The sequence below is a fragment of the Schistocerca cancellata genome, chromosome 4, assembly GCF_023864275.1.
Source record: "Schistocerca cancellata isolate TAMUIC-IGC-003103 chromosome 4, iqSchCanc2.1, whole genome shotgun sequence".
Taxonomy (NCBI): domain Eukaryota; kingdom Metazoa; phylum Arthropoda; class Insecta; order Orthoptera; family Acrididae; genus Schistocerca; species Schistocerca cancellata.
The window spans coordinates 341,251,785-341,267,435 of record NC_064629.1 but is presented as its reverse complement, the minus strand read 5'-3'; the positions used below and the strand labels follow the sequence as shown (position 1 = coordinate 341,267,435).

General features: G+C 37.1%; 1 protein-coding gene across 7 annotated transcripts in view; it reads left to right on the top strand.

Annotated features, from left to right (window-relative positions):
- LOC126184547 (serine/arginine repetitive matrix protein 2-like) overlaps positions 1–15,651 on the top strand; it is a 294,117-nt gene that overhangs the window by 133,198 nt on the left and 145,268 nt on the right. For all 7 annotated transcript variants that reach the window (XM_049926972.1, XM_049926970.1, XM_049926968.1 and 4 more), the window contains one exon: positions 1,670–1,798. In XM_049926972.1, coding sequence (XP_049782929.1) covers positions 1,670–1,798 — 129 coding nt within the window. The remainder of the gene's footprint in view (positions 1–1,669; positions 1,799–15,651) is intronic.

Here is a 15,651-nt window from a genome sequence, read left to right as displayed (position 1 = left end):
AATCGACCTCTTGGGGAGATTCCCAAAGTAGACAAATTGGAATCTATGAATAATAGTGTGCACTGAATACCCCACCTGTTTTGCTATCACCAAAGCTGTGCCGACTGCCAAAGCTCCAGAAATTGGAAAGTTCCTTGTAGAAAACACCATTTTGAAGAACGGAGCACCTTGTGTGATCATATCAGATTGTGGAAAAGTTTTCCATTCGGACTAGTATCAGAGATAATTTCATGTTACATCATCACCCACAGGATAATTGCCCACCACCTACAGCAAATTACCTCACAATATACAGTAATAAGACATAGGCAGATATGCTGTCAATGTATTTTGATGTTGAACAAAGAGATTGGGATACAAAACTGTCCATTGTGTCATTTGTATACAAAGCAGAGGTACAAGACCTTATGGGCTTCATACTGATCATTCTGCTCCATAGTTTTGTGCAAAAAGAACAATGGTACATTGTTCCTGTTTCAACCCAACAATACTCTAGAAGACTATGTGCAATACCTCATCACCAGAATGGAAGAAGCAAGACAGCTGGTTTGCATATGGAGCCTGGGCACCCAGGAGAAAGACTGAGAGTACTGTTAACACCAAAACTGAACAGTGAGATGCCGTCGTGAATCTTGGTATGGATGTTAACACCTATGTAGAAAGTGCTAGTATCAGGAAAATTATTTAAGTGGTACTTTGGGCTGTAGTGTAGCCTTTGTTGCTCATCAGATGTCACATACAAAGATTATGACCTTTCATCAAGAAGACAAAAGCAGAGAGGTGTTGTTCACGTCCTCTGTAAGAAGCCCTCAAGATGTGCAGATCGATGATGGGGCTTCTCGTTCAAGGAAACTGAAGACCTGCTCAAAAGTCGCAAAGCTTCAACAGGATGGGCTACATCCAATGCTGACAATGCAACCAGACTGTGAGGATTAGCCAATGCTGCCATAAGGGGACCATTGACAAGATGTATATACAGAATGCTGTAGTAAGCCCCCTTGCGAACTTGAGAAACAGTAAGTCACTATTTCTCCAGGAGAGGGAGCAATGCCACAAGCTGTGCTGCATGCACTGTGGTGTAGCAGTTAGCATCACTGACTGGTGTGCTACAGGGAACCAATTGAAAACCCAGTCCAATTACCAGCACTACTTTGTTCTTTTGTAATTTCTGGAAGGTTCTCATTGTTTCTTATGTTTATGATGTTTGTATATTCTGGAATATTCAGTATTTGTATAAACAGCAGCACACACTGTCCGGAGTTCCATTCTGTTCTGGCTGTACATTGGTGTTCATAATAAACAAGTTGTTAGTGTTTAGTGTCATATGCCATTGACAACCCTGCCTTAGGAATTGGACTTGAGTGTTGTTACTTCTTGATAGATTAGACTCTTCAACATTAGTGTAGAGAGGTATTCTACTTATCCATAATCAGCTTTTACTGTGGAGAGTATCTTTCTTGGAAATTAATGAAAAAAGTGAATGGAATGAGAAATAAAAGAAAGTGTAATTTCATCAGAATACTGGTACACGAAAATTAACAAGAGAAATCTGTCAGTCAAATCAATTTTATCCCATAATTTATTTTTAGTGAATTGAGAAGGTTATAGTGGTGCTAATGCTAGTCTTTGTGTATGTCTTTTGTTACTTATTTCAATTTCCTTCTTTCAGTTCCTGAAGAAATTAAACCGCCAGGAACGAGTAGTTGAAGAAGTCAAATTGTCTCTGAAACCATATTATACCAGTAAAAAAATCAACAAGGAAGAATATAAAGAAATATTACGACGATCAGTGCCAAAGGTGAGTTTTATAGTATCCACTTGCCAACTCAAATATGAGCAGCTTGAGGAAACACAGTGGTAAGTGCCGTTGTAATTTATTTTGAGTTATAGGACAATTGGTGCTACCTATGAGCAGCAGAATAAAATACACCAGGAATAAGTTCTAATTTCACTTGACAGATATCAGGGTGATACTTCATGGTGAACACCAATAGCTGCCTATCACAGTAACATAACGGCAAGCGACAGGTAAAATGGCTGGCACTAAGAGGGACCCATGTACATTTTCTGAGTTTGTAACTGCTTTTGACGAGTTACATGAAAACTAAGATGATGTTAGTGATCCTGATATCTCTGATCGGGATCCTGAGTACATTCCCAATGATGTAGATGACTCAAAGATATGTAAAATCACAAATCTATTGTACTCAGTATGATTCAAGAACATAATGGTAAGTGCATGTACATACCATTATGTTCCTAAATGCATGGAATATGAGATTAACAACAATTATGATGATAATGATAGTGGATTTCGAACTGGCCTTAATATTGAGCAGTTTGTCACTGTCTCAGATTAAGGGGCAGAACAGATGAGGGGTCTTCTCGGAAAAGGTTCAGATGCACCTCATCGGCAAGACATGTAATGATTCTGGTGCGAAGTTAGTTTCAGGAAACATGAAAGACAAAAACCCTGCTCTTACACTCTGATTACAATACGATGGGCCCAGACTCATTGAAAAGAAGAAAGATACAGATGTTCTGTCCCACTATTACATCCCTCCTGTTCATCATGGATTTTTCTTGTCACTAAAACCATCATGTTTGGACAATTGACACATCTGTGACTATTGATGAAGTGCTTTCAAGCAACAAACTGTACAGTTAAGTCTTCTAGTAACTCTGTGTAAGTGTTCTCATATGATTATATATTATTGTTTTGTTGTTAGCATATGTGATTTGGGTAACATAATGGAATCTCCACTACCTTAATTTCTTTATTTTTGTATATATCATATGTTATAGTCAATTCTTTTTACGTCTGTGTGTGCTAAAAGCTATCCAGTACAAAATGAATGTATGAGTAAAATTATTCAGATTTGTGAATCAGTTGCCAACTTTAATCCTCTGTATCTCCAAACTTCCATTTTGGCACTCAGCATTGTGTTTCCCTGAGCAACGCATATGTTTCAAGAAGTTTGTAGGTTATATAAGAACATGTTAATTTCTTGTATAAATTTTCCATTGCTTTATACTCTCTATATGCTGTCATGTCATTCAGTTGAGTAATTCACCACTTTACATGCCTGGAATGGTCGTTGTTGTGGTCTTCAGTCCAAAGATTGGTTTGATGCAGATCTCCATGCTACTCTATCCTGTGCAAGACTCTTCATCTCCAAGTAACTACTGGAACCTAAATCCTTCTTAATCTGCTTAGTGTATTCATCTCTTGGTCTTCTTCTACAATTTTTACACTCCCTGCTTCCCTCCAGAACTAAATTGGTGATCCCGTGATGCCTCAGAATATGTCCTACCAACCGATCCCTTCTTGTAGTCAAGTTGTGCCACAAACTTGTCTTCTCCCCAATCCTATTCAATACCTCCTCATTAGTTATGTGATCTACCCATCTAATCGCCAGCATTATTCTATAGCACCACAATGCAATAGCTTCTGTTCTCTTTTGTCTACACTATTTATCATCCATGTTTCAGTTCCATACATGACTACACTCCATACAAATATTTTCACAAAAGACTTCCTAACACTTAAATCTATACTCACTGTTAACAAATTTCTCTTCTTCAGAAATGTTTTCCTTGCCATAGCCAGTCTGCATTTTATATCCTCTCTACTTTGACGATCATGAGTTATTTTGCTTCCCAAAAAGCAAAACTCATTTGCTGCTTTAATTGTCTCATTTCTTAATCTGATCCCTCAGCATCACCTGATTTAATTTGACTATATTCCATTATCCTTGTTTTGCTTTTGTTGATGTTCATCTTATATCTTCCTTTCAAGACAGTGTCCATTCCGTTCAACTGCTCTTCCAAGTCCTTTGCTGTCGCTGACAGAATTACGAAGTTGTCGACAAACCTCAAGGTTTTTTTTCTTCTCCCTGGATTTTAATTCATACTCCAATTTCTTCATTGGTTTCCTTTACTGCTTGCTCTCTCAACCACTGCTTCCCTTTCGTGCCCCTCGACTCTTATAACTGCCATCTTGTTTCTGTACAAATTGTAAATAGCCTTTTTCTCCCTGTGTCTTACCCCTACCAGGTAACATTGTCAAAAGCTTTCTCTAAGTCTACAAATGCTATAAACATAAGTTTGCCTGTCCGTAACCTATCTTCTAAGATAAGTTGTAGGGTCAGTATTGCCTCATTTGTTCCTACATTTCTACAGAATCCAAACTGATCTTCCCTGAGGTCAGCTTCTACCAGTTTGTCTGTAAAGAATTTGTGTTAGTATTTTGCAACCGTGGCTTGTTAAACCGATAGTTCAATAATTTTCACACCTGTCAATACCAGATTTATTTGGAATTGGCGCTACTGGAATGGTACTAGTGTTAATCATCTTTAGTGATTGTCGATCTGAGAACCAAGAAGTTCTCAAGAACAAATGTTTAACACTGAAATACTGCAACCAAGAACAACGCTTCCTATTTTCCTTTATGGGTTGTTTCATGTTTATAGCAATTGAGACAAGAATGAGAATAGTTGGCAACTGTGTGTAAAAGTTGTAGGTTTTCCTACCACTGTTCCTCACCATGTAAGCTTGAGTCACAGCTCTCACTTCTAGTATACAATAGACAATTTCATTGAAAAACGTATTTAAAAAAATAATACCACGTTTCGTATATTTCAGATATGTATGAACACCATCTCCATAGTTTCATTATGAATGGTTCTGTTAATTTTCAAAAATGTCCATGAAAATCACAAAATAATTAAATATTTTGATATGTTCTGACGCAATGCTGAAATTGTTCAATTTTCAGTGTAATTCTAATAGTAAAGTAGTTAAAAACTTCAGTTATGCAAGCAGTAGTAGCCATTGGTAATTACTATATTGATGAATTGTGAACACTGGTTGAGTCCCAACCCTAACCCAAGGCTTAACAACTCACTGATTTTGAATGTGGACACTCACGCCTGATCATGCTCTTGCTTGCGCGCAGAGCAATCGCAGAATGAGGGAAACACATGCGGATAATATGGTTGCAGCAACATATTGATGCACTGAGTCTGAAATAGAGGAAGGTCTGTTTTTGCAGTGGTGCCATATAATAGCAGCAATGGCAACTTGGCAGTGTGTAACACCAACAGTGTCCTTGTTCTCCAATCTGCAGCAGGAGGAATTGTATCATTTTACACAACAAGTGGGTTCTCAAAATATTTAGTGTACTGTCAAATGTTGTGATTTCAGACGGTTTTGTCGTTATTTTGATTATAACTTTCATATATATTGTTAGATTAAATTGATTGTTATGGAAGTGGTAGGGTCTATGTGTAACGAATAAAATATCCCAGAACCGGAAAGTGTATGTATAGGTATATTTATCTGAGGCAGTTAAATAAAGTGTCCGAAGTCACCCCATGGATTGGGGTGATTTCGGACACGTGTGTTTTTTAAATCTGTGTCCGAAGTTACAGTACGTAGAGGGCGAATGCGGACAGTTACAGCCTCTTTTTTTAAAATTCTACATGCTTTTTATTTGATTTTGGTGACATTTTAAGGTGGCCCTTTGTTACGAATAAGTAATATGGAATGATATAATGAATTTTATATATTACAGATAAGTTTTTATTTTGCAAGACTTTAAATAATTTTTTTTTTCTTTTTTTTTCTTTTTTTTTTTTTTTACAGTTCTTAATGGAAATATTATAAACAGACAGAAACAAACAAAGAAGGTCAAAATAATTTTTCTCACTTATCATTCTAAATTAAGTTGCAAACACTGTAAATAAATGATTGTCTTTGAGTCTAAAGCACATCTTCTCGAAAAATGAACATTCCTCTCTTCTCAACTGGTGTGGGACGTATTCTCGAAATTTGCAATACTGCCTTGTTTGCTCCTTGTTTCCACATTTATATTTGTACTCTGCAACAAGAAAAGCCTCTTCTTTCAGCAGTAAAATTTCATTGGATGATGTGTCGTTTTCACTTTCACTACTGATAGAAACTTGTCTCAGCACTGTTTTCGTTTCCTTGAAAATCTAGACCAGTGATTGATTTTCCAGGTTGAATGTCTAGTTTGCGGCGGCAGTGGGAGCTACCAAGCTTATTTGGAGATAATGAATTTCTTTGAGCATTTCTTCAAAAGTGGAAGACCATGTGTCTGCTTTGCTTTGCTGGCTCTCCTCATTATCAGGCAATTTTCGTAAGACATGGTCTGGATCAAAAGGGATTAAGCCCGTGGCACGAAATCCACCCTTTATGTTTTCCTTGGAGTTTGCTGAAATCTTAGTCAGTGTCTGCTTCAGAAGAGATGGGAAGGCATCCTTGGAAATGGTCTCACGAGTGTGTTTCTTCCAATCAGTTAATACAGCTCACACGCTGCTTTCATTGGCCAGAAGAAGCTTACATCGAGCGGTTGGAGGAGGTGCATGCTATTGGGGGAAAGGAGAATGAATGAATTATTGTTCTGCTCACACTCTTCAATAACACGTAAAGACATTTATGTGACTGGATAAGTTGTCTCCAATCATGACTGTTGGCCCGTTTTGCCTCTTCAAATAGGGCAAAGCGATTGTAAAGTACCAGTCTTCAAATGCTGGCAGGTCAAACCATCCACTTTTGTTTCTATTGAAACAAGTTCCTTGTGGTCTACGTTCTTGCTACATGTCCCACAAATGCTCTGATTTGTAAAGGACATACGGAGGAAGCCATTTACCATCACCACTAGCTGCCATCATTATTGAGACACTAGATTTTGATGAGTCCATCACTTTTTCAGCATGCTTACTCCCTCATTTCGTAATTATCTGCTGCTTGCCTGGATCATCTGACATGTTGGTTTCATCATAGTTGATCATGTTGGTAGGTGTGAGATTTTCCAGCCTTGCCTTGATATTGGAGAAAAACATCTTAACAGTCTCTTTGTCCACTTCTGTACGAGCTCATTTAATATTTTCGCTTAAGCAAATGGAAAGATCTTCTGACTGTCTTCTCCTGGCAAATCATTACAAAATGTCTTCTCTTTTCAGCCAGATTTATCAAGGTAGCCTTTAACTAAATATCTAATATCCAATTTAGTGAAGGGAAATCTCCAATGTGCAGCCCTCAAGATACCTTGCTTCAACATTTCTTCTTCTTCCTTATTTAGCACTGGCTGTCCTCCCATTTTTTTTTCGAATGTGTTTCTGCACTTTATTTTGTAGGGTTGATTTAGGTATACCATACAAATCACACGCTTTTCTGTACAATAATTTAACACTCTGAATATCACGAACAGCTTTATCTAAAAGTTCCAGGTCATTATTACACCATACTGTAGCACCTCTCCTGCTCTTATACGTTCTTGGCATTTTCCAAAATCACCCCACACAGTACACAGTTTTACAAAATCTGTTGTTATTTTATAACCTTGCACGAGAAACTCGACAAACTTGTACAGAAATTGTCTTAATGCAATTAGCTACTGAGCGCACCAACAATGACGTTTACAATAACTTCCTGCTTGGCACAACAATAAAAAGTTTCCACTTCACGATAATGCACGGATTTTTAAAATTGAGACTGCTCGTCAATTATTCACCTAGGGAAAAAATTGATGCAAAATAAAAGTTGTGGAAAGCTAAAAATGCAATCTTGGGCTTAAAATAACTGGTGCACGGACGTTAAAATAAGTAACTCTTTGTTTCTATGCGGTGGCAAAGAGCAAATAAGCCATACTGTCTGAATTTGCCCCGGTGTCCGAAATCACCCCTGTTTGACGATATTGTAAAACACTGAATACTTTCAGGAAGTTCAGCTTACAAAGGCATTACATACCATCGTGTCAAAGAATATGGACCTGAGCATGTATAAGAGGTTTTATTAAAACTTAATCCTTACAGACCTGATTTTTTTCTGGAGGAAGGAAAATTTTTATTCATGTGATAATGCTATTAGGTGATTTTTTTAAAATAATTTTAGGTGCAAGTTTTATACAAAACATACTTCGTACACTTGGTGTCACTTTGTGGACTAAACTAACTAATTGCGAAATATTCTCTATTGTAATAAATAATAAATTGATCATTCAATAACTACCATGCAAATTAACAATAACAATATTAAATTATACAGTGGAATATAGTGAATCAACCATATCTGTGTATTCTGATGGTCATGAGCTGCTACAAGCTGCTGTGCACTGCTACATTGATTTGCTGGTATTTTTATAGTGATGCCTGACAGTTGGCAGCACTTGTGCCTGATGAAAATGTTGAACATTCACAAATGTGTACATCAGATTTCCATTGGGGAAAAAATACTTGTTTGCAGCTAAGAGACAGTAAAAGGTAATATACATGATTGTAGCCAGAGGGTCTGAAAGAGTTAAAAGGAAGCTCTCCGAAGAGAGAAGAATTGAGTGAGTGTGCCATTCAGATGAACTAAGAGATTGCACTAATCTTAGCAAAGCCCTTGCACCCTTTCACGGACGGTGATTTAATGAAGAATACTTGGTAGTTGCAGCTGAGTGTTCATGTCCACATCAGGTAGAAAAATTTTGTGTGGTGCTGTTATCAAACATGACAATCATGTGTACCACATAGGTTATATCAGACACATTCAGAGCCAGCTTGCTAACTCATTGTAAAGAGGGTGTTGCTTATTCTTTAGCTCTCTACAGTTTCATAGATAGTGCAGCTGAATGTGGCATTCTCAGCATCATTGAAGAAAATCTAGAAAATATAAGTTTGTCATGGAACTTAGTTTGTGTGCCTACAGACAGAGTGCGAGTCATGTTGGGAGAAAAAAATCAGGATTCATAGTGGATTCGAGTGAGAAAATGAAAGTTTCCTGTATTCAATTTGGGCTGATCAGCAGCTTAAAGCAATTTATCTGTATGTCAGTGAGGAATATAAAGCCAGTCTAGATTTCCATCTGGATCGATTTCCTTGTTTATACATGTGTACATGGAGTCTACCCACCTTATTCTGTGCGATGATGGGTAGGGCACAGTATAAACTACTCATAAGCTTCCGCTCACTGTCTGCACGCAGAGCCCATTTGCTGTGAAGCCCTGCCCTAACCAAATTATCAGGACAGTCATGCCTTTGTTGAGTGGATCATCTGCAGTTTGTCCTAAAACATTGATTCACTGGAGTCCATTGCACAGGATATAATTTGTAATAATAATAATAATAATAATAATAATTATAATACGTTCTTAAGTTCAAGAATAACTATTTAAAACAAGCTGCATTTAAATTCAGTTTGTGTATCATTAAAGGTAATGAATATTCCAGTTTTTTTCGATTTTGATCCCAGTCATTGCAACTGTGAAATCTTTTAGCATTTTTTCATACATAAACAAAGTTTACTGGTGTAGCTTCAGAGCAAAAGCCACTTCTGCAGGTTGCAAGAAAAGAATGGCATTTTTAAAGCAATAATTCTTGCTATGCTGTTACTGCCTGATATAAAGGCAGATTTTTTTTATATTTTAAAGATATTTTTTAAAAATGGGCACTGTTAAACGGTTAAAATATTTTATGTTACATGTTAAAATGAATTATATGAAAATGAAACACACAAAGAAGAGAGACCAGAGAGTTGCACTAGTAAGAAAAAAATTAGAACAAGAATGTGCACAGCCTTGTGTTAGCATTAATTTATGCAGATGAGGTTTACTGAAAGTGCTAAGAAAGTTGATTTAAGGCTGTGAAGAAAACTGTGCAGTGATAGCAAATACATCTTGATGTATTAGTAAATGAAATAAAAAGGATGTAATGAATAATAAACAAATTATATCTTGAGGGTGCAACTTCCAAAGTGGGGTACTCTAAATTAAATGAGAGAATAATAGTTTCTATTTACTATAACTGAAGGAATGTTGAGAGCTGATGACTGTTCTAATGTGGGAAAAGTGAGGTGGTGGGAGTGGGGTGAGAGGATAAATGTCGTGTTAGTATTGTCACTTTGTTGAGTATTGAGGATTATCTTGAGAGACATTCTATCTTTCAGAGGGAGAACAGAAACAGGAAAGGGGGAGAATGATAGCTCACAGTCTAACTGTTTGAAACTTTTGGGAAATCTGTCAGTCATTGTGGAATAGAAATGGAGTAAGATTATGATTTTATAATATGCAGCAAAATTTTGCAGTATGTTGACAGGCTGAGCTTTCTGCCAACCACCTTTCCCTCCTGGAGTTTCCATTGTTTGAGTGTTTTGTCAATAAGAGGTCTTGAAGTTTGTAATATACAGCAAATTGTTGACAGGCTTTTGAAAAGTGTGAGAAGCTATTTTCTCTTCATACAAAGTGTATGAAAAACCGTGTTCTTTTTAGTATTACTGTTCTTTATACATTTAAAAAATTTGCTTTTTCTTACATAGGGAAATGTAAAGAAATTATTTTTCTTATCCCGATAGTTGCTTCTTGAAACAGTAAATAGCTCTAGAGCAGGGGTGGCCAGCCTTTTTGGCAGGTAGGCTAAATTTTTGAGAGGGGATTTACCTGCTTGCTGCATTATCAGTTTTTGTTTTGTGAACGTAAACGAGCAATAAATACACTATGTTATCAAAAGTATCCAGACACCTGGCTGAAAATGACTTAAAAGTTCATGGCACCCTCCATCAGTAATGCTAGAATTTGGTATGTTGTTGGCTCACCTTTAGCCTTGATGACACCTTCCACTCTCGCAGGCATACGTTCAATCAGGTGCTGGAAGGTTTCTTGGGGAATGGCAGCCCATTCTTCACGGAGTGCTGCACTGAGGAGAGGTATCAATGTCAGTTGGTGAGGCCTGGCATGAAGTCGGTGTTCCAAAACATGCCAAAGGTGTTCTGTAGGATTCAGGTCAGGATTCTGTAAAGGCCAGTCCATTACAGGGATGTTATTGTCATGTAACCACTCTGTCACAAGCCGTGCATTATGAACAGGTGCTTGAACGTGTTGAAAGATGCAATTGCCATCTCCAAATTGCTCTTCAACAGTGGTAAGCAAGAAGGTGCTTAAAACATCAATGTAGGCCTGTGCTATGATAGTGCCACGCTAAACAACAAGGGTTGCAAGCCCCCTCCATGAAAAACATGACCACACCATAACACCACCACCTCCGAATTTTACTGTTGGCACGACACACGCTGGCAGATGAAGTTCACTGGGCATTCACCAAACCCACACCCTGCCATCAGATCGCCTCATTGTGTACCATGATTCGTCACTCCACACCACATTTTTCCACTGTCCAATTGTCCAATGTTTATGCTCCTTACACCACGCGCGTCGTCGCTTGGCATTTACTGGCGTGATGTGTGGCTTACGAGCATCCGCTCGACCATGAAATCAAAGTTTTCTCACCTCCCACCCAACCGTCATATTAATTACTGTGTATCCTGATGCAGTTTGGAATTCCTGTATGATGGTCTGGATAGATGTCTGCCTATTGCACATTACGACCCTTTTCAACTGTCAGCAGTCTCTGTCAGTCAACAGATGAGGTCAGCCTGTACACTTTTGTGCTTTACGTGTCCCTTCATGTTTCCACTTCATTATTACATTGGAAACAGTGGAGCTGGGCATGTTTAGGATTGTGGAAATCTTGTGTACAGATGTATGACACAAGTGACACCCAATCACCTTACCTTGTTCGAAGTCCATGAATTCCACGGAGCACCCCATTCTGCTCTCTCACTATGTCTAATGACTACTAAGGTCGCTGATATGGAGTGCCTGGCAGTTGGTTTCAGCACAATGCACCTAATATGAAAAACATCTGTTCAGCACGTAAGTGTTTCCAACTAATGAAATAAATTTTTAAATTATGTTCGTAAAATACTGGATATTTCTTCTTATCCAAATATGTTTTATGGAACGCTTCCAAACCAACCTAATTAAATTTCTCTTTTAACTGTGAATCACAGAGCAGTTTGCAGCATTCCATTTGTAAATGTCCCAGTAGTGAATTCATTTCCATGGAGAACAGCATAGCAAATACAGAGAAAAGCAGATAATGAGTCTTAAAATCTTGAAATCAGTTTTCAAATTCGTATTTCAAGTCAGATATCAAAGAAGCATATCTAATTACTGCCACACGTGTGATGTCCAATTGCTTTGACAGTGTAGGAAAATGTGTTTTGTTTGTAACTGTTGTTCCCAAAGCCAAAGTTTCATTTGGAATGCAGGAATGAGGTCATGCATGACATTAATGAACTGATCTTTTCCTGGGAGTCGAGTACTTACATCATTTAGGTGGCTAGTTACCAATTTGGAAAGCCATTCTTTGTCCTCAGACTCTGGGAGTCTCTTTGACTTGCTTTCAAAGAATGTTTATATTTCTTGCTTCAGGTGACTCTTCTCAAAATTTTCACATGGGTTAGCCACCTGACTTCTGTATAATACAAAATGTTATCATGCTCAGAATCCAAGGATTTCAAAAATTCTTGGAAATGATGGCGATTCAATCCTTTCGACTTAATAAAGTTCACTGTTTTGGCAACTACCTTCATGACAAGGTCCATTTTGAGGTACTTGGCTGATAAATTCTCTTGATGGATAATCCAATGAAAGTTTAGCATCGGTGTATTGCCAACTTTGCAGGCCTTGTTTTCAATCAGCTGAACTAGACCTTCATGTTTCCCAGCCATTGCTGGAGCGCCATCCGTTGTTAGCCCTGATAGATTGTTAAGTTTTAATGAAAAGCGACTTAATGACAATATAACTTCTTCCAACAATAACTTTGTGGTATCCTTAAGTGGATACAATGCCGCTAATTCTTCTGTTTTATTAAAATGGGCATCAACATCTCTGATATAAATTGCCACTTCGGTGGTACCCGCAATGTCTGTGCATTGATCCAAAGTTAGAGAATAAAATATAAACTCAGATGCACGATTTTTAAAATTATCTCCAATTTGTCTTCCAATGCCATCCATACGTCTAGTAATAGTTTCATGAGACAGGCCTATTTTTGAGAAATCCTTTTTCTTTTCTGGACACACAATTTCAATGATGGTATCTAATCATTCTTTAACCATTTCACCATCTGAATGTGGCTTTGATTTCTTGCCAGTATCGGAGCTACTGCATAATACGCTTTCACATAGCATGTTGGCTCTGAATTTGCCCTTGTAAATATCTGCTCGTAAGCAGAAAGTTTTCTTTTTTTAAGTCATTTACATGGTCTTGTTGAAATTGTGCCTTGTACTTATCAAGCGTAGCTGCGTGTTTCATTTTGTAATGATGCTTGATGTTATATTCTTTTGGAACTGAGGCTGATTCATTGCATGTCAGACATATGGGTTTTGTTTTATGTTCCAAAAAAAAAAAAAAATAAAAAAATAAAAAAATAAAAAAATAAAAAAAATTGTTAACTGTCCACTCATCTTGAAAAGTTCTCAACTCCTCTGTAACTTTCCTCTTCTCAGGTCCTATTTGTTTACTAGTTGACACCAACCAAGTTTACATCTTGAACTGAACAGACTTTTTTTCCTGTAAGTCAGAAACTGACAAAAGATACCACATGGTAATCGGAGTTGATGTTATATCCCTTTGGAACTGAGACTGATTCATTGCATGTCATACATATGGGTTTTGTTTTATGTTCCACAAAAAAAGTGTCCATTCGTCTTGAAAAGTTCTTAACTGATGTTCAGAATCATATGCCAGTTACCGAAGGTGCTTCAATGCAACTCTAAAAAATTCCCTATAAAATCTACTTTAAAAGTCCCCGAAGTTGTTTAGCTCCATAAAGAAAGTTGACTGTTTGATGGGCCATGTGGGCCTGTGCTAAGATGCCCAACTGTCACATGAGTGGTCTTCAATTCCCAGTAGTGGTAAATTTTTAAACAAAGGTTCATGTTCCACTGGCATGTCCGTGAAGTGTAGGGTACATGTAGATGGAAAAAATTAATTTGAAATGTTTTTCTTTTTTTAAGCTCTCTTCTTCTATGCAAAGGATCGGTGATTAGGGATTTATACCTACAATGGAAACTGGATTTTTGTGTGTGATATGTAATTAGAAATAAGACGACCTGTATTTTTCATAAAAATGACAATTAAATATGTGCTAATTAGCATATATTTATGTTATGTAGTTATTCGAACTGAACAGAAAGAAACTGAAAAAGTAATGACTGAAACTAGACTCAAACCAGCAATCGAAGAATTACGTCTCGAGTGCTGCTTTTTTCCCCCAAACTTTGTGTATTTCACACTTCACAAGAATGTTTTTAGAGCATGTGACTATGTTAAAAAATATATATCAACTATGCACATATGTTAAAAAATACAACCCACCTGGGAATTGAAGCCTTGCCCTCCAGATGTAAGGCTAGCATCATATCACAAAGCTACAGTTTGTCGAATTATCGGTGTTTCATTTGAGTATTATAGGCACTTGGGAAACTTCATAGTCTGTTCTCTTGGTAATTTTTGAGAATACTGTTCAATTGCTTTAGGAAATTGATATTTCAGTTTTGAACATCATGAACCATAAATACATATAAAAAAATTGTGCTTTACTTAACCTAGCAGCCTTACTTTAAAATCTCAGTGCGCATTCCAATTTTTTTTAATGATTGTTTCTTAGAACTATTCTACATTTCAAGTCAATAACTTTATTAGCTGCTGTGAATAAGAGAGACAGAAAGGTGGATGAAGTTGCACTAGCAGTTTTTCTTTTCTACCTTTGTAATGTGGAGTCCTTAAACATCATCAATGAAAACAAAGTAAACATCATCAATGAAAACAAAGTATTACAATTAAGTATTTATTTATTTTGTACTAATAAAATGAAAAGAACGTAATGAGGCAGAAACCATTGCAAATGTAGAATAGTGTGTATACTCACCACACATAAATACATAAAATAAATGTAAGCTAACTGAAATTAAAGACAAGCATCACATATTAATTTAAAGGAGATAAAAGCTGGCTGTACTTACCTGGAGTGATGAAAGGTCTATTGCAATCTAATGTGAACCATGTATACATGTGAAGGACCAATAGTGTTGTGAGCTTGCTGTAAAATTAAATATGAAATATATCGGTTGTGTCGTGCACTCGTCTCACTCACATATCCAGTTCTGCAATCCATAGTACTGCTAAATGTTGGTTACATATCGCTGAGGTGAACTATATTTTCTTCAAGATGGCTCACTAACTTTTCAAAATAAATCCAACGTAGCGATTTCTTTCAAGCAGAAATATAGACAAAAATCAAACGGTAGTTGAATCAATAAACTGAGATATTCCTGTTGTAATCCTATTGTAATTGGATATGGTATGAAAGATGCTTGATGTAATTCTCTTTTGGGGGTTTTATGTGAAATAAAAGTTAATTTTTTCTTTCATATAAATCAGTGCTGCAGGCAAAAAATTAGCACCCCACAGGACACATATGGCCATCGGGCCGTGATTTGGCCACCGCTGCTCTAAAGCCTTCATGAATAAAATATTAGGTATCACTTAGTTCATTTAATAATAACAACAACAACAACAACAACAACAACAACCACCTTGAAAGACAAGGCTAAGTTCACACAATGGAAGTTGGATGCACATTTTCAAATCATACAGTTAGATATCTGACATTTGACTTACAACCATTCATATGCACATGCGTTAATGCAGGATTCATGGAAGAAATCTCTAGATGCAGATGAACACTCATTGATGCCTGTTTAGAAAGGTGGGTAGCACCCATGTGCTGTTCAGTGGTTCAT